This window comes from Onychostruthus taczanowskii, unplaced genomic scaffold (assembly GCF_017590055.1).
Source record: "Onychostruthus taczanowskii isolate IOZ18803 unplaced genomic scaffold, ASM1759005v1 scaffold11, whole genome shotgun sequence".
In the NCBI taxonomy this organism is placed as follows: domain Eukaryota; kingdom Metazoa; phylum Chordata; class Aves; order Passeriformes; family Passeridae; genus Onychostruthus; species Onychostruthus taczanowskii.
The window spans coordinates 9,440,052-9,463,691 of NW_024497629.1; the positions used below are offsets into that span (position 1 = coordinate 9,440,052).

General features: G+C 40.3%; 1 protein-coding gene across 1 annotated transcript in view; it reads right to left on the reverse strand.

Annotated features, from left to right (window-relative positions):
- Nucleotides 1-13,016, reverse strand: part of ASAP2 (ArfGAP with SH3 domain, ankyrin repeat and PH domain 2) — an 83,077-nt gene extending 70,061 nt beyond the window's left edge. Inside the window, exon 1 of the mRNA XM_041421544.1 lies at nt 12,497-13,016. Within this exon, the coding sequence (XP_041277478.1) occupies nt 12,497-12,622 (126 nt within the window). The 5' untranslated portion in view covers nt 12,623-13,016. The remainder of the gene's footprint in view (nt 1-12,496) is intronic.
- Nucleotides 13,017-23,640: the final 10,624 nt, after the last annotated feature.

Here is a 23,640-nt window from a genome sequence, read left to right on the forward strand (position 1 = left end):
GTAGTAAACTCTTGAGCTAAGGATATGCATGGTGGAAAAAAGTAACACTAATGTGCTTTGGGAAATGAATATGTGAAAATGCAAGGTAATTCTGCTGCAAACATAAATGATGGGAGAATTTGGCACTCCTGTATGCTGTGTATAAAACCAGACCTGAGCATGACTTTGTACAATGCATTTATTAAAACAAAGAAGGAATTCTAAAAACTAGAATTCTCTAACAGACTACTTCTGTCAGAAGAGAAATCCCAAATTAGAAGTTCAGAGATATAAAATGTTACATCATTAATAAAAGTCACTAAATGAGACTGTTTCACACTAAACAAAACAGGCACTGTATCTGTGTATTAACTGATTTCCACAGGCCTCCCTCACTACAAAAAGTTAGAAATGCAACAGATACTTAACTAGGAAACAGACACCAAGAATTTTTGTAAAATAAAATCTCATGCTTAGAGAAAGAATGGAAGCTGCTTATGCCAACTATTTCTCCAGAACACATCCACCTCCTGCATTAACCAATTTTTACACTGAGAAATATACTTTACTTCTCCAACACTGTAGCTATCTGCTTTCAAAGACAAGATGACTGGACTTTAAATACAGATCTTATAAGCAACGTAGTAGATTATCCACTTAATCTCTACAGTTGCTCATTTATAAACAGAGGGGGTGCAAAATAAACTCCCTTATTTAATATTTAATTGTTGTTTATTTTTTCAGTTGCAGTAGCCAATTCTTGATATCCATCTCCATTTATTTAATATAACATGCTTCAACATCCTAATATATATCACCAAGTAAAATAAAGTAACATAGGCAACAGAATCAAAGTTCCAGGGATGACTGTCTTAAATGGACTAGTAAGATTTACCAACCCTCTACCCACGTCAAAATTCTCTGGTCCTCACCCTGCAAGAGACTTTTTTCTAGCTGCTGTTCATGGTTGGAGTCCAGCTGTTGGAAGAGGCTGATCCTCACGCTGTATCATTCAACAGCATTACGATGAGCTGGCTGACAGGATTTTCCTTTTGCAGATTTTTTTAATTCAGGAACTCTTTTTCCCCAGCATTAAATCTTTTTAGACACCATCAGAGGCAACAAGAATTAATCTTTGCAGAACATAATGCCCTTTTATTCTGCATGTGATAAGCTTTCTGAAAAGAGATTTTTTAGTTATTTATGGGAGCAATTAACAAACCAAAACACTTTCCAGGTACTCCAAAGTTTCCATATTAGTGGTCTAATTTGGTATTTGTAGTCTTCCAAACCTCTGCTTGAACCAGGCAGAGACTCTTGTTACAATCTCTACAAAACAATGAAAAATAAACAGTTACATTCCCCCTATGTATTATGTACTTACTCTATACTAAAAATGAGAACCTTTGCAGTGTGTGCACAGATCAGCTGGATGCCACAAACTGATCTGTCCCTCCACATCCAACACACCTTTGTCTTTTTCTTCTTTAGGTATCTAATAATTCTAAGGACAAGAAACTAGCCTAGAAAAGAGAAGAATCTACAGCAACCCAGCAAAATTAAACTTCAGTCTTAACAGGCCTCTGAGAGCTTCTTAACAGAAATAAATAATAAATCGGCATCACAAACATCTCTGGCAGACACATACACACTGCACTGTGAAAGGGAATAGAAGGCACACAAACTCTGTCTAGTTTATGATACACCTGAAACTCTAAGGATGCCATATTCCCACAACAAAGAATGGCAGAGGTACCTAGAGGGGACTTCAGGAGAGTCGGACAAATCAGCTCAAATGAACCAACCATTCCTAGGGACATAGGAACCAGCTGTCAAAACAAGGTTCATGAGAGGTAAAGCAGCACATTGGACATCATCTCTCTATTATCAGGGCAAAAATTTATTAACAGCATCTACCTATAATATTAAAGGTATATTACTATTACACATAAAATCCAGTGTCAAATTACGTCACTTATTTTCTCTTGAAACACTATAAAATTATTTCTGTTCTATAGTGGCTTTCAGACTTCAGCCTGTGATTTGCACTCCAATTTCTCTGTAATTCACTATACTTTTGAAAATCTCTGCATGGTCTCAGTATCAATACTTAAATGAAAGAATGCATCTGAACTGTCATTCATTTTAGGTACTTAACACAGAAATCACAGGACACTGTAACAATCTTGAAAGCAATGATCTTAAATTCTACTGGAATTTCAGCAGCTTTAAGTATAACTAAAATTAACAGTTCAGACATTCCTGTCACTAGAGACAGCTGCCTCAATGTGCAAGTGAATCTTAAAGCGATGCAATTATTAGTGCACCAAACAGTAGAGATACAATATTCATTTACATAATATTGATGCAAAAATAAAAGCTTTATCCCCAGAGTGAACTTTGCCAAAATAATGAGAGAGTTCATGTCATGGAAGGTATCTATAGAATGGAACAGGTGGTACTTCCCTGTATCATCAATTTAGATTAGGAAGGTAAATTCATACACAACTGTTACCTAAGACAAAACACTACCTAAGACAAAGAACTTCTGCAATTAAAATTGAAGCAATTTAGAGCAGAGAAGCATGTCCAGTTCTATCAGAACTTCTGTTGCTCTTAAATGAAATAGAAAAGAGCTACTGAATCAACTGATTGAAGCAAGAGACAAATGCCTGAATCTGTATGTAGCCAAGCACCGTGTGTCCCCGCACCAGTGCCACATCCATATCGCCTGGGGGACAGGGAAGGCAGTGGCAAACATGTTCCATCCCTAGAACAGACTGGGCTGGAAATGCTTATATGAAAAGCTTATCATCTATATCCAGACCATTTAAGCAACAGAAGAGAGTGAACTAAGCAGAAGAATGAATGAAATCAAACAAAAAGCAGCTTAGAAAAGATTTACTACTTCGTTGCTTCTTCAAAGCTATTCTCATCAGCACAATCAGCATCTAGTCTACATGGAGCTCAGAGTGCAGGAGGACTCTGCTGGCATTTTTTCTATTGCTGTGTAACATACACCTACAGTGCTGGAAAATAAACAAATAATTAAAAACATGTGCTTTGCAAAACTCCACACTGCATGTTTTGCATGTGACTATGGAGCAGGGGTTCTGTGTTTACAAATGCTAAGGCAATTTCTACTCCTATTGCAATAGCCAAACAATAATCCTGGTTGATTGAAGGGGCTTAAAATGATTACTTCATGCATTTGTTTCTGAGTTGACTTCCCTAGAATACAGCCTGAAATTCCTTGAAATTGAATATTCTAGGAAAGAAATCTTTCATTAGCAATGAACAGAAATCATGAAACATGCGAAAATAATCCGTAAGAACATCCACATCCCTTCACTACAACTTTCCCTTCCTATATGCTTTTTAGGTGTAGTACAAAGCTTTCAGGAATGTGGAAGTAGTTTGTTCATCTCTAATCTCTTCAGCTGTTTTGATGTATCCACACGCATACTTAGCATAATGCCTAGACAGAATTATAGATTTCAGGCTAGAACTACATTGATAATCTCATCTTTAATCAGAGCTAGCTGAGGGGTCCACAAACAGCAGATGGTTCTGAACACCACACTGCTGCAAGACAACAAGGAGCAGAGTTTCAGCCTTCTCTCTCAGTTCTCTATTTCTTCTTGTATAACAAGTCAGATGCTAGAATTTATATCACAGCTTTTTTCATGTTAACTTTTACAGCCACCTCTTAAAGCATACACTCCAAAGAAATACACTTCACTGCACAGTATGTCACTTACATAGTAAATATTTTTGTGAAGCAGAGTTCACACACACAAAGAAACACATTTTTCAAATTCTGTCCAACACCTACTCACTTGAAAACAAAGCCTCCTACTTGAGATGAAAAGTACTGAATCACACCACCCAAGCTAATTTCCTGCAAAGCACCATTGCTCATAAGACAAAGCCTATTCAGTTACAATACTGTATCTCGGTTCCTCCATCAATAAATTCTTAGCTGTAAGATAAATTATTTTCTCTTTCCAAATAAAATTGAGAAATGTGTAATATCTCATAAAGCCTGCATAATTGTTAATTACATCCCATTTTCTGAGGGACTTCTTTCATTCCTAAACTACACAGTGGGATATAGCTGAGATCACCATTATTCCCTGTCCTCCACCACTACCCCTTCCCTATATTCCTCCCACCTCCTTGCTACACTGATCCTTTTCACAGTAGCCCTGCCCCCACGTTCTCAGGCCTGTTTTTATCCTACTTCCTGTGAACGCTGCCACACTCCCTCTTCCTTTGCAGTTCCCGTCAATTCCGATTTCTCTGAACTTCCTCAGACTTCTTATGCATTTTCTAATCCCCTCCTTAATGCTTCTCCCCACGTGGCAATTCCTGACCCTTCAATTCCTCATATGCCATCACAGTACTTCTGCTTCTGAATAACTCTCTCAATCTCTCAATTTGTTTTTAGTTCAAATTTCCTTTTCCTGTTCTTCACATTTGACTGATCTCCATGTTACCTCTTAAACATTTCAGGTGCCCATTACTTTGTGAGTCTTCCCTTTCTTGTGTTACCATTTTTTTTTGTTGCTTCCCAGCCAAATTTACTTGACCACTTAATCTCTAGATTGATGTAAACTTCAGAAAAGAAGTCTAGCTTTAGTTCAAACAAAAGAAGCTTGTGGTCACCTTAATCACAGAAAATCCCATCTCTAATACTCAAACTCTTTGAGCTGATATCTCTGTCCCCACCAAGAGCAGCTACACATACAGTAAGCATTTTGCATACAGAACAGCTTCAGCTTCGTGCTAACAAACGTGAGACTGAGTGGGAAAAAGGCTACCAAAAGAACCAGAAGTCCTGCCTTCGATTTGCAATAGAGTTAATAGTTACAAACTTCAAACTTCTGCTTGTACCATAACTAGAACTACATATTTCAGCTGGGTTAAAGAAAAAAAAATCTGTCTCAGTTAAAATGGACCAAAGGAGAGATTTTAATGCTGTATGAAACCTGGGTATAACCACTTTGTATAGCTTTACAAGTATGGTTCTCAGTAATTCTGATTTCCCATTAGCAGCTTCCAGCACTGCTGAAAAGAGTAAATAAGGAGACACACAATTTCTCCTATTGTGAACCTCTGCACATTTGACTATGCTACAAATGGGAAAGCACCGTCTTCGTGAATAGCAGTGATAACTGCTGTAAATGCATGTTTAGAATGTTTTTCAAGCATTTCTGGAAGCAAGAGAGGAACCAGTACTTGCTTGCCACTCATCCAGGAACACTTACAGTGTTTGAGTAAAAACACCTCTCCTCAATTTAATGGTCATAGTCTGCATTTCTGCATTCATTGCTATTTTTTTTTTTAGATGTAAATATTTCTCCTCTTCTTTCCATCCCTGCCTTTTTAACCCTCTGTGCTACATCAGATATCAAGCTAGACTTCAGAGGATTTGTCAGAAATATTTGCTTAGTTCCTTCAGGATCCCGGGAAATAAGTCAACCAGCCCCAACAAACTGAGTGCTTCAAGCTCACAGTTTTATTTATTGCCTTGCTTACTTGTATCTCTATTCCTGATATCCATTCTAACTTCTCCCACACTTTGTACTCAAAAATTGCAGCATAGCACTTGTTTAGATTTGGCAATACCTACATTATTTTTAATACTACTACATTCTAATTGCATATTATGTCTTCTTTTTCATCTTGCAATTCTATGTGCTTAAAAGTGTTTTTGTTTTCCTGTCACTCCTAAAGAAACTTGACCTTTGCAAATTTGTCTTTTATCTTTACACATATTCCTTAAAACAAACTTTCCTCTGAATATCTGGCTTTTTCTTCACATGTCTGACAAGCTCAGACAATTTGTGACATTCTTCCTGGGGTGTTTCAAGTCTGTAGATTTGCCCATAATTTTCCCCTTTCCTGGAATATTTAATGGACATTTTTCAGGTTTTAGTATATGCACTCTTCAGCTCTATTGACCTCACCAGCTATTAATGATTTTTTCCCTATATATATATATATGTGTGTGTGTGTGTGCTTTGCTTTTAATTTCTTTGCTTTGCTTTTAGTACACAATTAATTCAGCCCCTACTATTCCATAAACACTTCACTTGATTCCATAACTTGATTCCTTCCTTTAAACCAGTGATTCTCACATTAGCCCCTCCAGCTTCTGTTTCCTTGTATAAAAGTCAGCAGCTTGGCTTGCCATGACAGATGCCTGACTTTAACATGACTTCTTCCCTCTCTAGCAACTTCACAAAGGAAAAAAGATTTATTTGGAGACAGCAAGGGCTGAGAACAAGTGAAGGCTCTTGCCACTGGCCCACCCATGAGAGTCATTTCATCTTAGCATGAAGCCCACCTGAGGTTCAGCCATTGCTCCAGTACCTTGGACAGGGCTGGGCCAAGGCAGGGACCTCCACAGGGCACCAATAATCGCTGTGGCAAAGGAGTCTCAAGAAATCAAGAAAGATAAGGAGACTATAAACATTTCAAAAGCATAGAGAAGCTTGATACCCAAGACAAGAGAGGGAAGAGTCAGCCTAAACAAGGCTAGAGTCGACTTTTGTGGAGCTTTAAGTGGAAAGGTTGTTTCTGGGAAACTGGAGCAGACAGACCGTGTGGGCTGTCCAGAGCGAGGCTCGGGGCAGTGCTGGAGCTCGCACAGGGAATGGCTGTTTGTAACACATGCACATACACACATGGCAAGTGAATATTATAAAACAATCACAGATTTAGGAGTTGAACTAAGTGTTTGATAACTATTATTCCAAGGCATATGAATTAAAAGAAAGCACTTCACAGTGGTTCAGCTACTAACACACTACACTAGTCAGGTGCACCAAGTTTTCTTGCATTTCTCCATCTGTATTCATCAGCCAGATTCACTTGACATGTGGACTGTAAGGACTCTGGAGCAGGGATTAGGCTTTTGTCCTGTGACTTTGCAATGCATTTCACAATAAAGGCTTCACCTTTATTCACCTTTACCTAATGTTGCTGCATATTATGGTATAGAGAAAACAACATGAAGAGGAAGTGAAGGCTAAGCAGAAGTAGCCACTTCCTACATTACTGTCTTTAGCATCAGCATGAAGTACACTAGATTCAGATAAGATGGTTCTGGAAAATACACCAACATTATGGAAAACTCAAAACACAAAACCCCCAATGAGAAAAATACTTCAGAAAGATATATCTCCTTCTTTATAAATCTATATTTTTCATTCATGCTCCTAGGAGGAATAGGAGTATTTGGTAATGTGAAGCAGATTCATTACCAAATACACTAAGGTAAGGTGCACAGAAATCTTTTTTTGTGGTTTGACATTGTTTTAACTGACTGCATGTTGATGTTAAAGCTTTAAAGTTGAAATTGGCTATCTGAAAATAAGCACAAAGCTCCAGCTGAAGCCGTACAGTTTAGCTCCTGTATTTCTGCCATTTTCATCCTCTATATTCCTCTCCAAAAGAAAACAATTCCCACACTCCTTTTGAAATCATCATGCCTTTTGCATTATAATGACTTTTCCAGAAACCTCTGAATCATGATTCCAGAAAGGAACACAAAAAACATTTTAAACAACATGTATTTGTGGAAATAGATTTAGTAATGAGGTAAGAAAAGTGTGCAAATATGTTCTACTAAAGAGCATGCTGTAGTGGGCATAAAGATATATTTTATTAAAAACAAATATATAAGAAACCATAGTAAATTTCTCAAAATGAACTAATGTATGTGACATTTCCTACTGTTTCTCAAACTATACAGAATCACTCTCTTCATGTAACTTTGAAATGCAAGGTACAATCATCAACTATAGGAAAACAGAATCCAGTCCTATAAATGTAGCAAGCAAAAAGTAAATATACAGGTGTATCCATGTATCCAGACTCACATTCCCCCACCCTATGAGGCTGTTTTTATATCTCTCCCTTGTTAGCTTTGCAGAACCAAAATGCAGAAGAGCGTGCTACAGAATTGTACCATACAAGAGGGAATCCAATTCAATAAACATCGACCCCTCACACCACTCCAAGCCAGCTGAAAACTGTGGATTGCCTTAGGTGGTAAGAAGATGTTGCCATTTCTGATAGAGAATTGCATTATAAATGACAGTGAGGAAGAAAAGGATTTGATACAGAAATGACATGCTGCATTTGTAGGAGTGGTAATTGAAAAAAAAAAAATCTTTGAAAGTGTAAAATAACAGAATTATTGAGGTATAATCATCATGGAATGGGACCTACAAAACAAAGGCAAGTAGAGACCTGAAATTACAAGTTATGCCTTTAACATTAATTCCTCAGCCTTTACAAAAATTCCTTGAGAGTGGTTTTTAAATAGACTGTAAGCAATTGAAATCTATTTCTATTCAGAGAACTAAAACCATCTTTGGTACCACCACAGTGTTTCTTTGTTGCACACTCTACATATTTCCCCCACATTTGTTCTCTCTACTTTTTAGGAACCATTTACTCCAGTGGCAAATGCCACTGTGATGTGGAAGTGTTCCAGTAACCTATTAAACTTCTCTCAGTGCTTCCATTCTCCTCCCTTCATAGGGAAATCTGTGCATGCAGTGAAGTTTAAGTAGGTGGGTAAATTTTGTACCTCAGTCCTGACTTAGATGGAAATGTCTTCAGCACAGGTACTGTCTGCTACTCTCTGTTTACATATTAGTCTGCAAAACTGCTCCCTATCCTATTTACTTGGTCCAGCACTGGATCCCAATAAACAGAACAGAAATATGGGCTTCACTTCCACTCCTTATTGTACAGCTTAACTCATGATTTTTAAAAAAAGTGGTACAATTAGATTCTAGTCATTCAATTACTCCTTAAACGAATTTCTGAAAATCTTTAAAATTATCACAGTTACTAGAACCACTTTGCAGGTTTCCTTACAATATAGGGACTATTTTATTTAACTTGCAGCACATAAAAGAGAGAAGCACGTGCTCTAAGTAACAGCAGTACTGAAACCAGATATTTAAGCATTCATAGTTAAAGAATGGTCACCACAAATTTTTAGATCCTGTTACCTTTAGTAGAAACAGACAATTAGAAAGGCTGCAGTTCTCAGACCAGATTACTGATTTCAAGCAACCCCTCCCCCAATCATGTGACCATGCTCTGCACTCTGTCAATTAAAACTTATTTAATCTTAGTCACTGTCACATTTGTAAAGATTAAACAATAACCTGTAAGGGCCTGTGACATATTACTGACTAATAATTTTGTTTCAGAAGATGCTAAATATTCCCAGCGTTTTGCTAAGCAACATCCCAATGTGAGAACAATGAAGAAATTATATGATTCCTTTTCCTTTGAAATCACTTTGTGTTCCACAACCATGCCTTCCCTAATCCCTTTTCCACTACTGAGAGCAAGCAAACAGATTCAGCCAAGAATCAGATGCTCTTTCTGCAAGTTCTTGAACAGGCACCAGCTCCCAAACTGCAATGCAGGTGTTTCTGGTGATCTGAAAAGCCATGATCCATGGTCTGTAATGAGTGTATATGATCATATAAAACAGTAAAACTGAAAGTATTTTCAACTGATACTAAGAATCAACCATATTGTGAAACTGACAGAGGTCAGTTAATCCAAGTTCAGATTTAAGGCAATACCACTGCCCACAAAGATATACAGATAAATTATACACTCTTAATTGTCCAACATCTTATTGACTTGCTCACTTAACAAGGCTCTTCCACTCCACCACAGAAAGCTTCATTAACTAAACTTTTGAGATACTATTAGATACCTACTAATTAACAAAGACAGAATTACAAAGCTAGTAGTCAGCAATGTTAAGTGCAAAAGACATCCCAATGGGATGTGAAAACATATCTGTGTTTGCAGACAGTTGAGCTCGGGCTGACAAGTCACAGCAGCCTCCCCTCCTGTGCTCCTGCACTGCCTCCCCAGCTCCCAGGGGAGCACCAGGCTTGGGAGCCTAGAGCTGGCTTCATGCAGGCAGTTGAATACTCCATTCCAGAGCCATATTTTCTGGGAGTAGCAGTAAAGAGACATCCTCTAAGTATCAGTAGTAACCACTTAATTTGTTGATTTAATAAATGTATACAATATCCTGGGAAGTAAAAATGTGTCTTCAGTGAAACAACTAGCTCTCACAGTCACTTGTTCAAAGCAGTGCATACACAAAGCCAGCAGTCAGCCAGTTTCAACTCACCTATTAACTGCTTTAAAGTAACACATTCCCTCAATCATACACAGCCAGACTTCCTAGTTCCCAAAACTCCACTGCTTGCTGCAAAAGAGCAGTGTGCTCTGCAAATCAATGCTTCACACTACCAGTGCCACTGGAAATGCACAGGTTCTTTGTATTCCCTGAACATTTCTAGTTACATGCTTTAATAAGCTTCAGTTCATAACAAGCTGATGAACTACTTCTTGCCCAGCCTCCCAGAAAAAAGTTGCTGAGCCTTGACTTCTCTATTACACAACTTACAGACAGCTTTTTATCCAAGAATCACATTTAACCTGAAAAACCAGGCACGTCATGGACCTGAGTATTTCCAAATCAAAGAAGTCCAAGCCTGAAAAAAAATTTCACCACTTTGAAACTATGAAAATGTATTTGTTGTTCTTGACAAATCACAGAGAAAAAGATTCAGTAGTCATTTCCACACATGCTTTCAGACAGCAGCATAGACAGGCAGGAACTGCTGATATTTTGCCAGAAGTGCCAGATAGATCAATACTATTAAAAACTACAGCCAGTCTCTGCAACCTCTCACCTCCTGCCTTGCAAACTTTACTAGGCTCATTGTTTATCATCATTATTATTAAAGATAATTTTGTACTAAGCTAGCAGACAGCATCTAATACCAGAAATATGCAGATACAAAGAAAGATTTAACATTCTGATTGAATTCCATTAAAAATCAAACACCACTCCACTAAATTCGACTCACAGAAAAAACATTTTTTTTTTCAGAACTGCAATAAAAATCTCTAAATCTCACAAAATTGCTTTCGACACAAATGCTTATACCAACTTGGATCTTGTATTAATCAATTATTAACCACTTCTACTTTGCAATTAAAATTATTCATTACTATAAATATTCAGGAAGAGGTTGTCTTTGTTACAGAATTGTTGATCTTAAGACTATCAGGTTAATAAAGCATAATTAAATCCAGGCATTTAAGTGCAAGCTTGCAGGGCAGAAAATTACCTCAGGAACAAGATTATTTTGAATTCAGCTCCTTGCTTTAGTGGTTTTGGGAACTGGCAAAACAGGAAAATCCTGAAAAGGGTGTTTAAACACCTAACCTGGGTTTTGTTCACTTAAGACACGTTAATAATCCATTGCTGGTGGCAGTTCTTTTGAAAGAAGGGACACCAACAACTGACAAGATTCCTTTTGCTGAAGAGGCTCTTTTTAAAATATATGCTTACTGCAAAACAAATCAACTAAACACACACTGTAAGAACTGATGTAACAGGTAGATGGAGCAAACTAATCTGCAGCACAAGTAAGGTTCCCCCCTCCTACAAGTTACTTCAGAGAAGCTGCTAGGGGAGTCAAGATACACAGACGCTTCTCATTTCATTGTGCGTGTATGACTGGGATGTGGAATGTGCTCTCACTGTGTTCAGACCTGTCCCAGATTTCCCTCTGATTTGAAACAGGAGGGAAAAGAGCCTCCCTCTCCCGAGTGCTGGCAGACATCCCCGTGGGAGGGAGGCTGGGCTCTCACCATCAGGTCCAACGGCACGTTCAGAGTATCTTTAAACACAGAAAAACACCCGGCTCTCGGCGAGACAAAAGCGGCTCACGCCAGGCACCCGCAGCCCGGCTGTCCCGGCGGAGGCAGGGAAGGGGGAGCTCGGGATCCCGGCACCGAAGAGCGGGCACGGCCCCGAGGGCGCGGATCCGCAGGGAAGGCTGCCTTAAACCGTATGGCCGGGGGAAGTGCGTTTAAATTTCTGTGTGCGGGAAATGGAAAGCGGATTAAATCCCACCTGTGCCCGGAGGCAGGCAGACACACACTCAGGGAAAGGACAAACAGGGAAAGCCGAAGCCCCACACGGCAGCTGGCGAGACCAAGGCAGTTCAGGTGCCGATGTGAAGGAAGGGGCTGACGGAGGAGACTGCAGAGTTCAAGTTCCAACCCCCCTCCCCCCCCATTTACGAGGAAAGCGGGCGGAACCGCCCAGATCGGGGCTCCTCGGGCGTCAGGAGGCGCGAGAAGCGACGGCGCGGACTCCCCCAGCCGAGGGCGGCGGACGACCCTGCCCGCCGTGCGCTGAGGGGCGGGCGGAGCGTGAGCCCCGCGGGCCGAGGTAGCGGCGCCCCGGCCCTTCCCTCCTCCTTTTCTTTCCCCTCTCCACTCGGGCGAGCCCCATTTCCATTTCCTCGAAGCGGCAGCCGAGGGCGCTGCTTGGGGCCGGGCGGGAGAGGGAGCGGCAGGAGCCAGCGCCGGTAGCGCCTTGTTCTCTGCAGCCAGGCCAGAGAGGGCTGCGCGCCCCGCGCCCCCCGCCCGGGCTCACCTCCTCGATGGCCGCCACCGTGTTCCTGCACTGGGCCATCCGGGTGGTGAAGTTGGAGGCGGTGGGTGACTTGTAATCCTCATTGGTCTCGGACACGAATTCCGACACGGAGATCTGGTCCGGCATGGCGGGGCGGGGATGAGCGAGGGGAGGGAGGGGGAAAGCAGGCGGCTCCAGGGGCAGGGAGGGGAGGGCGTTGGGGGGGCTCCCCCTCACATCGCTCGGCAACCGGCGGCAGCGCCCTCCTCTTAGCCCCGCTGTCTGGAGCGGTGTTGTTCCTCAGCCGCCACACAAGGAAATTCCCCGCACCCACACTCCTCCTCCTGCTCCTCCCGCGCGGTCACGCAGCACCGGGGGCCGGGCACACGCCCAGCCGCGGGAGCTGCCTCCACCCCGCCCTCCCGTTCGCTTTCTCCCTCTCGCTTTTCCTCCTCCTCCCTCGCTCCCTCACACGCTCGCGGAGCGGGGGCGCGGCCGCGCGACCCCCCGGCAGCCCCCGGAGCGGACCTGCCGCCTCGCACTCGCCACCGGCGCCCGCCCTGAGAAGATGGCGGCCCCCTCCCTCTTTCCCTCCCTCAGTCCGTCCTCCCCGAGCCCCGAGGGGAGAGGAGGTGGCAGGCGCCGGCTGGGTAATCCCAGCGCAGGCAGGACGAATCCAGCCCTGTGGTTCTGGTGGTGTTTAACAACAAAAACCCAAGGGCAGGGGAAGGTGAGGCGCCGTGCCTGCCTGGCAGGAGGAGGAACAGGTTGAAGCCCACAGGACAGGTCTCCGCACTGTCCCCTCCGGGACTGCTCGCAGGTGCAGAGACAGTCTCTTCCCTCACAGCTCGTAATTTATCTTTCAACAGTTTAATCTGTTTTACGAGTTCGTTGTCTAGTTTCGAGAGAGCAAAAGAGATATGTTGTCGTTCCCAAGAGGTCCGTGCAAAAAATATGTTTAAGCTAAGTAACGTTTAAATCTAAATTCTTAAAAAGCTTTTTCTGTACTCAAGAAATAAGAGCTATCAGAGGAGGTGCTTTGTTCTTCAATATAAAGCCACAAGGATCACTCAAGGCAAAAAGGGGGGTGAAACTCAGCCGGAGCTGTGGCGTTTGTGACTGATGCAGCAGGAGGGACACTGGCAAGGTGTCACTGAATGAGCATGGTGTTGCTTGCATTGGGAATACAGGGATGTGATCCATGGCCGGGGTTTCTTTTGGCCTCAAAGCCCTTAGGACTTCTAGCTGATTCCTGCAGAAGGCTTCAGAAGTCTGTATTTTGGCCCAGCAACTCTCCTGTGGCTCTTTCACTCCCCTCTGGTGATAGTTATTAGCTTTCTATAAGTGATTCTTTATTACTCTGTTTTAAAACTCTTCAGGGAATTCAGATGAGTAAGCAGGTACTCTTTTGCTGCCGTTTGTAAAATGTCCAAATAAATAACTGTAAGCCTGCCCAGATGTTACTGCCCTTTGCAATCCTTGCTAGATCCTTTAACATAAATAATAAAGCTTGTCAGCCATGTTTATTTTCCTGGTTGTAGTAAATCAGATGAATGAATGCAGGGTCTATCTGCATGTTCTTTCAGTTTTTAAACTCTTGATAGCTTTTCCATCCTAATCATTCCTTATTTTCTGCAATGAAAGTCACCACTGTTGTTTTGCTTTTAACTTCATTGCTGCTCTCCTTGTTAATACTTGTGTGTGATCAGTTACTACAGCATATAAAGGTATATATTGTTCTGCTGCTAATGCATTACATTTCTTGTCTGTATTTGTGTGTCATATAATAAATATCGTTGAGTAGAAATATTAATTCTTGCTAAAAATGTGTGATCTTACATTTTCATTTTTTCATTAGCTGATGGTGGCACCTTTAAAGCAGCACTTATCACACTATTACCCAAACTTAGTAAACACTAGCATTCTTAAACTGCCTACCATATCTTCCACTGTAGCATATTTATTTGATATTTTGAAGGGGATCTGAAAGGCAAATACTCCTAGACTTTGACTTTCTGCAGCAGCTCTTCTATCAGATACAGTGGAAATCTGCAACATAATAATGCAGCCTCTAGTGGTTGCATCCACAGTTTGATATTGGAGTATATGCAACTGCGATGGTGTCATGGTTTAACTCCAGTCCAGTACAAAGCAACAAAATACCACACAGACACTCATCACTGCTGCTCTGCCCAGTGGAAAGGAGAATTAAAAAATAAAGGAAAAAAACTTGTGGGTTGAGCTAAGAACAGTTTAATAATGGGAACAAAATATAATAATAATAATAATGATTATAATAACAATTTTCTTGAGAAGAAGAGAGAGAAAGGATGAAAACTGAAGATGAACAAGTGATACACAGGACAATGCTCACCAGCTGCTGGCCTGTACCTGTGCCATCACCGAGCAGTGGTTGATGCCCCAGCCAACCCCAGTTTATGTGCTGAGCATAACAGTCAATGGTCCAAAATATCCCCTTGGCCTGGTCAGATCAGCTGTCCCAGTTATGCTCTTTCCTGGCTTCTCGTGCACCTGCTTGCAGGCAGGGCATGGGAAAATGGAAAGTCCTTGATTTAGAGTAAACACTACTTAGCAACAACTGGATTGGTGTGCTATCAACATTATTCTCATACTAAATTCCAAATTCAGGATTGTGCCATTTGTGAAGAAGGAGATTAACTGTCCCAGCTGAAAACAGGACAGACAGTACCATCATGCAATGAGTCTTTGACTTCTACAGATTCTATTTTGTACAGGAGGTGAGGTTACATGATTGCAGTGGTATCTGATCTTCTTCTATCTTAAATATGTTCAAACATTTGCCATCCCAATGGAACTGCAAGGCCTTTTTGCTTGACAGACTGCATTTGCTTCAGCTCTTCTCTTTATGAAGCTAAAGACTTGTGCTTGGGTAAACTTTCTAGAAGTTGTTCAAACTTAATATCAAGGCTCAATAGTTCAGAGAATTCCCTGCTTCTGTTGTGTTTTAGGACATCGGCTAATTGCATCTACATCTATTATTCCAGTTTTTCAGTCGTTAAGGAATTATTTGGTACTCAGGCTTTTCTAATTGTAAGCATTCTTGTACACAGACATGAAGTAATTTCCCAGTTTATTTCTTGATAAACCAAACTGAACAACTCCCCTCTTTTAAAGAGAGCAGAGTTAATTTGAATTGCTTTGCATTGGCCACAAACCCAGACTGAGCATCCAGGTGGTGACTGTGAGTCAGCTGACACATAGCACCTCATTACTCTGCAGTAACACTTTTATTAGTGTGTGCAAGTCCTGTGTCTCTCACTGAAAGGCTGTTTTCTCAGCCCTTCCATCATTTTTACAGTTCTAACACCTCAATAAATTATTCTCCTGGTTCTCTACTCCTTCATTGTTATATTCAAGAGTATTAGACTTTCCGGTCCCAATGTCATGCTCAGGCTCATCTAACCCTACGTTCTGGCCTTTAGGTATTTAAGAATGATACTTAATGTCAACACTCCATTCTTTGAACCTGTGAATAAGTATTGAAGTGGAATACCTTGATAATGAGACAGCTGTGAACAAAGCTTGCTTGTGCAGAATGGGGTGCTACTATTTTGTCTCTAGGTTTTCCTGCTTGCTTCCTCACCGTGGCTCCTCCTGTTCTGATTTTGGACCCTCCCTCCCTCGGTAAAATGCCACTACCTTCTTTGACCCAGTCACTCAGTTAGATATCTTCTACTAAAGAGAAATAAATAAAAATATTTTCCAAAGATTCATGCTCTGCACATTTCTGAAAAACTTCTAATCTACTGGATACACACTGACTACAGCTCCATTAGTCAGAATACTTGATTTATACAAACATTTCTCCCAACACTTACTTCAAAACAGCATTAATGGTTACATCAGTCAGTGTTGTTAAAAACATGTCATCTTCAAAATAGTAAGACAGATTTAAAAATAACTGATTTTCTTATGTTTTTGTATATTTGTATGGTTGGTTTTGAGCCTTTAGAAATCTTATCTGTATGTCAAAATCTTTATTTGCATCACTGCTAGTGAGAACTCAAACTGAGGACCAGGTGCTATAGAAACAGAACAATAAGGCAGTCTCTGGAGATCTTGATATTTAAAATTAGCTAATGAAAGGCAATTGAGTTAATATAAGGAAATACTGGACCATTAGTAGTCTGTATTACAGTCCATGATCTTCACACACTGCTGCCCAAATGTTTCTTTAGACATTTTAAGTAGGATTTTCACAAAGGATTATGTGATAGATTGGTGTGTTTAAGGGGGAATTATTGCAAGAATAAGGGTCAACATGAAAGAAAGCACAAAAGACTTTGTGTCCTTGAAACTTAACATGTCAGAGTCGGAGGTAAATGTCATGGATCAGAGGAAAAACTAATGTCTCTTTAATGAGAGGACATGCTAATGGACTTTTGAGAATAGCAGGGAAAGGACGTGTTGATCTGGTTAGAATATGATGATCCCTCAAGCACAGGGTGCCTAGGATGGGACCCAAAATATATAAGGTTTTTTTTGTAGCCCACAGCAGTTGTGTCATTATTGCCCTCCACTAACCAGCTCCATGACAGATTATTTCTGTTTGCTCCATTTTTATTTTATGTCAATGTTTTTTCACAGAATTTCTTTCTTTGGTAACTTTAGATAGTTTGAGGAAATACTTTTTATTGGCCTTCTTTGTGTGTACTCAGTACTAACAATGAATCTGAGGTACATTTGTTAATTCTATTAAGGGTGGTTTGAGGGAACACAACAAGAAGATGGTTCATAGAAAATCTCATTAGCGTCATCACTTATCTTTGAACTTTAAAAATAAGCATGCAAATAAATGTAATCTGGCAGCTGCTAATTACTGGGTGACAATTTTCAGGCATGTGGATGTTAAGCTCGGGAAATTTCTATAGTATATATAATTCATAGCAGATTAGTAAAACACTTTGTGGTGAGCCTTATTAGTGGATTCTGTCATTTCATCCCAATTCTTACATTCTTTCCATGAAGTATCAATCCCTGGTGTTGATTGCTCAGAGAACACTTTCAAAACAGCCTCCACTTTTGAAAATTTGTTACCACAGTTTAGGAGAAAGATTTCTTGTGATTTCTAAATATATTAATCCCCAGAAGAGCAGATACCTGGTTATTTTAAAGTCTTTCATACGGAGGTTTAACTCATGTTTTAATGATACCAATTACAACATGTAGCAACTTTAGAATAGCAAGTGTGTCTGCTCTTTTACAATTAACTTGAAAATAATTCTTATTTGAAAATTTATTTGGTCTCATAGGACTATTTCCAGAGATTTATTTCTACAAATTAGTGTAAATTCTGAAAATTAAAAAAATTAGTTCGGAAAAGTAAGTTTTTTCAGATCCTTTTGCTTTTGGAAGTGCCTACTTGAAAATCTGGTTTAAGCACATGTGATCATATGCTTTTCCCACCCTTACTACATTTTACATCATGTACCTTTGCATTGCTCTCAGACTTTTGTGAAGAATTTAAAAATATTTATTTTGCCTAGTGCTAATAGTAACAACATCACCTGTAATTTAAATAGTAGTGTGTAGACAAAAGCAAGAAGGAAAGCACGGAGTAGAGTGTTGGCATTATTTTCTATTACCCTCAAAGCCCCCAAAGATATTACTTAAACCCACAGTGGGGGAACATGCTACTCCAAGGGTGAAACTGGACAGGATGGAGTCTGTAACATCTCCCAGTGTAACCAGAATTTTGCTTACTGCGATTTGGGAGAGCTACACCACATGTTTTAATTTAAATTCAATATCAATATCTTAGGGTCACAGTATTTGTGAGGGATGCCCTGGATGAATGTGGGCACTGCTGTGTGTTACCTTTCAGGATGCCCTCGAGCGCCGCCCCTCACGGAGCCTCGGGCTGTGCTGCGTGCTGTGATCCAGCCTCAGGCCCCTGGGCCATCTCAGGAACACACATCAGAGGGGAAGCCCTCAGGGATACCGACTGCTGCAGTTACCTTCCTACAGGCCCAGAGAGATTCTTCTAACATTCATCTGCTGAAGCTTGTGTTTCCCCTGGCTGGGCTGCTCCCTCACCCTGTGTCACCATCCCTAACCACCACAGCCGTTCAGTCTCTGCATCGGGCCATAAACCAGCCTGTTGACCCAAGGGGAGGAGAGTAACATCTGCAGAGGGAAACTCAGTCTTTCTAGTACCCAGGCAGTTGTAAATACCTCTGCAGTCACAATGTTCATGAGAAGCACATCCTGAAGGGTCACTTCTCAAACCTCAGGTCATGCTGAAGCACATCATTCCTGTCAGCAGCTCAGCTGTGTCTAAAGACTACACAATGGAGGTACCCTTACATAGACATGGCCTTTTGATCTTATTCTGATCCTACAGCTCCAGATCACCAATGAAAATAGGCAAGGTCAGCAGTCTGTGGGCCACTTTTGCACTCACCAGACCATATTCAATACACTGCTCTGTTGTGTCAGATCCCTGATGTATAGCTTGAGATAAGGTGATTTCTCTTCTGAGAAATTAAAGAATTACAATTCAGTGCCAGAATCAGCAGTTTCAGGTGTCAGCACTTACATGGAAGACAAGTTGATGGTGTTTAGGAATGAAGAGGCAGTAGTTCCCATGGGCACAAAATAAAAAGACGAGGAATGTTCTCAGATTCACGAATTTTTAGAAAGAAAGAAAAGCCTGTATTGTTGTCAAACACAAAGCACCTTTATTCCTCTCATAAATTTGCTGTAAAGGACTGATTCCTGAAATTCAGTTCAGAAAACAGCAGGGCTCCATTGCCCCACTGGAATTTAGAATCTTGAAATTGGTCTGTCTTCAAAAAGCTACTTAAAGTACTACAAAACTCTAAGAAATGAAATTCAGTAGACAAAGACTGTCTAAAAAAGAGAACTAAGACTGAAGTTCACCTGGCTTTCACGTGGAAAACAAGCACAGAAATTCAAAGTTTCCCCATTGTAATAAGGTATGGCTCAAAACAAAGTAGAATTTAAACAAAAGAACATAAATCTATTTTGTTTCCCAGAGTCAGGCTTGCAATCAAGAGTGTAGCATATGAAATCAAGCACTTCATGAATTTCTGCTAAATAAAATATGATGACCTTTAAAGTGAAGAACATATTTAGAAACAAAAGTAAGCCTACAAGCCTGGCATCTTCTATCCTTGTATGGTAAAGTCCTCACTTATTCAAAAATATGCAAGATCAACTGCCTTGACAGGCAATTGGAATATGGAATATCTGGCAGTGATGTACTTAAAGCAACATGTTGTATTGGAAGGTGTCCCTGCCCTTGTCAGGGGCATTGGAACTGGATGATCTTTAATGTCTTCTCCAGCCCAAAACTATTCTATGATTATATAAACTATGCTTTTGCTTACATCTTTTGCTTGCCTGCATATGATGACCTGGAATCCACAGCAACAGTAGGAAATTAGTTCACTTGGTGGGACAACTTCTTGGTGGTAGGGGACATGGCAGGTCCTAGGCAGTACAGAAAGAAATTCTCTTCAGAGTGGTGGTTCTGCTCTTGAATTTTGCCTGAATATCACGGTCCAGAGGTGATCTGGACTATAGAAGCTGCTGACACTTGTATTTAGCCATTTGGCATTCCAGGCTTGCAAAAGACTTGCATCCTCCTGTGAGAACTGTTCATAGCTGCTCTGAGTGGTAGGGAAAGACCCTACAGAGACTGTACAGCTTGGGCCAACCCCTGCCTGAGGAGGCTCAGGCAGAAGGATTCAGTGGAGAAGTTATACTGAGAAGACATAGTTTGTATAAGATGGCACTGTGACTATGTGGATAGACTGGAATAGAGTGTTTCAGCTGGAAGGGACCCATGGTGACCATCTCTCCAACTGCCCCACTGCCATGGCTGACCAACATTAAATGTTGTTAAGGTTGGTGCCCAAATGCCTCTTAAACACTGACATTGATTGTCTCTTAAGGAAGCCTGTTCCAGTGTTTGACCAGCCTCAGAGTACAACTGCTTCATGATGTCCTCTCTGAACCTCCCCTGGAACCATTCCCACATGTCCTATCACTGCCTCCCAGGGAGAAGAGTTCATCACCTCCCTCTCTCCCCCATGTCCATTCCTCAGGAAGCTTTAAAGCTTCACCCTCAGCTGCCTTTGCTCCAAACTAGACAAAGCAGTGTCCTCAGCCACTCCTCAGCCTTTTTCACCAGCCCTGGTCCCTCACTTTGCTGATTATGGCTGCTTCAGTCACAATGACTCTGCACTTTGTAGGTTTGAATTTAGCATTTTGTAGGTTTTAAGCACACCATTTTATTTCCTGTGCTGCCATCTAAAAATAACTCTGCAGTCTGCTCTCCTCACACTTACCATAGTACCACAGTCTTAACTTTGCTTGGATCTTACCTGTACATGCACAACCTGAGTCATTACCCCCCAATACTAGTAGCTATCCATTTTAAAATGCAGTCCTGAGTATGGAATTGCTGCCAGGCACTTTCAGAACTCAAGGGGAGATCTAGCAGTATTCCTCCAGTTGCAGGACAATGGATGTAGGGATTATCCTTGGATAATGTGGTCATTTTAAGTTAGACCTAATATGAAAATGGAGTTTCTTAGAGTACAATTATAGTGTTTTGAAGCACACAATAAAAGTACGTGGGAAATGGTGAGCAGGTGAAAAAGCAAAGCATGTGGATTTAAATAATCTCTGAGGCTGCTTCAAGAACAGCACAGGCACTCAGCAGCAGAAAGATGTGCATGTCAGAAATGAATAGATTAGCCAGCACCTAAAGGCTTGTAGACTTCAGAGAGAAAACAGAATGAACTAAACCTAAATCAATACAGAAAGATGTGTATTAATTTTCCAGTCTTCCTTATTACTTATTAAACACAGTTTAAGGAAACAAAATAATTTCATTAAACTGGGAGAATTGGGATAACTAACTAACCAACTTTAACTCTTGAACACAACTTTTATAATGGCAATAATAAATCCACCACAGGCAAAACATTCTAGCTTTGAACTTTAACCATGCAGTCATTATTTTGCTACTGGAAAGAAGACCAAAAAATCAACTGTTTATTTATGAGGCATTTATTTTGGATAGAGAATTAAATCATAAGAATAAATTGTATATAAAATATTTGTGATAACTGGAAATAACACAAAAAACCCTGAGAAAATACAGATTTGTCTGAAGCACTGCATTATACACACTGTTAATGTTTGCTAAGTAACAGACAATCTGAATGAGGCTCACAAGGTCTTCAATATGTACAAAAACCCAGAGTGCTGTAACAAAGACCCCTTTTCATTGATGCTATCAGCAGCTGATCCCTACTGAGCTTTGTGGGATTAGTGGCAGACAGTGACGAACTTCAGTAGAAATGTACAGACTTTTGGATGCCACAAAGCTCAGTCCTTTTACATCAGCTTTATTTGTGTTTGAACTGAGTTACACTCACTCTCTTAAGGTATCTGACAGTATTTTTTTGGTGTCACTATCTAATATCTAAAAGATAGTGAGAAGTAGTAATGAGCACACAGTTCTCAGTGGCTAAAAGAATGTGTCATCAGTACCTAAAGGAAAAAGAGAAAACAATCCATTGGTGAAGTCCAGATAGGATGAAAAATGTACATAATCATGATGTGCATTAAAATAACAACAACAAAAAATATTACTACTTCAAAAATTCATTTAAATAGTCCATCCAGAAAATACTAACACTTAGAACCCAAGGAGATGTAATAAATACCCTGTGCTGCAAGTAATTAACTTTTCATGCCTCAGCACAAAAGCCTCTGAGCATATTATCAATGAAGTGAAACAAATCACATGCCAGCGTGTTGCTTGGTGTGTAGGAGATGATTAAAAATAATTTTTTTAATCCTTCATTTATGCTAACATAAACATTTACAATACTGTATGAAGGAAACAAAAAAATAAACACCAATAACTGACTCGCCGTTAAGAATTCAAATGCAGTGGTGCTTGGATGCAGCGCAGTTACTGTGATGCATGTAAGGAGCCTTAAGGCAGCCCCTTAATTCCTCTGCATTAGCATCCCAAGTAGCAGCTCACGAAGGAAATCTGGCTCCACAGAACTAGACTGTCCATATGGGTCAAAGTAAGCTGAGAAGAGGATTTGCTTCACAATTGCTGCCTGCATGAATGGCAAGTTGTGGAAAGTGTCTTCACGGGCTGAGAGCTGATGCAATCCACTCCCTCCTGTGGTTTCTGAGCACCTCTGAAATGAGGCTGCTCTGGTATAAACTGCAAGCAACCTAATTTGATATTTATGCGTTTAGAATCTAGTTTTGTCCTGTAGGAGAATAATAGATTCTGCAAAAACGTATTAAAAAATTCCAGTATATGCTTCAAAGCACATATGTTATTATGAAGGCAGCTCAGATTTCTTCTGATGCATTTTTAAGTGTTAGAAAACTTGCTGAGTAAATGCTACATTGTTTCATCTCTAACCAGGGAAAAGAATTAGTGCAGTAATTGCAAAGCAATTTATGAGAGTCAATCAAGAGGTTTAATATAGCATTCCAAGGAAATCACATGATTTCCATTCACATATTTTCATTATCTTTACACGCACAGACAACACAGCACTCTGTTTCCAAAGCTATTGTCCTGTGATAATGCTCATAAGAGAGCCATTACAGTGCACAGTTGGTTTTGGCTGAAAGTAGATATTTGGTTTACAATACCTATGTTTAAAAAAATTTTTTAAAAAATATAATTGAGGATGTTATCTAAAGCAGGATGTCTGATTATTTGCCCCAGTGATCCTTATGGCTTGAGTTGTTATGTTTTTACTTTTTCACATATACTACAAAATCAGAACAGTGTAGGTACACCCTACCAGTAAAAATAAGTTAGTTCTTAGTTTCCTGCATTTAAACAAAAAAAACCAGTCTAGATATTGGTAGGTCCTTTTAAAAAAATTAATATGTAGGAAAAGGATAAGCATAGCTGCAAACTGTTTTTCAGCTTCTATAAATGTACAAAATGAAAGGTAAACAAAACAAAAAAAAAAAAGGGGAAAGGAAAACAAAAAAATGGAAAATAAAAATACATAGCCCATAATTTCAAACCAGTTATACAGGAAAATTTATGGAAACCTAGAAAGTGGAGTTAATTTTCACATACATATATAATGAAATAT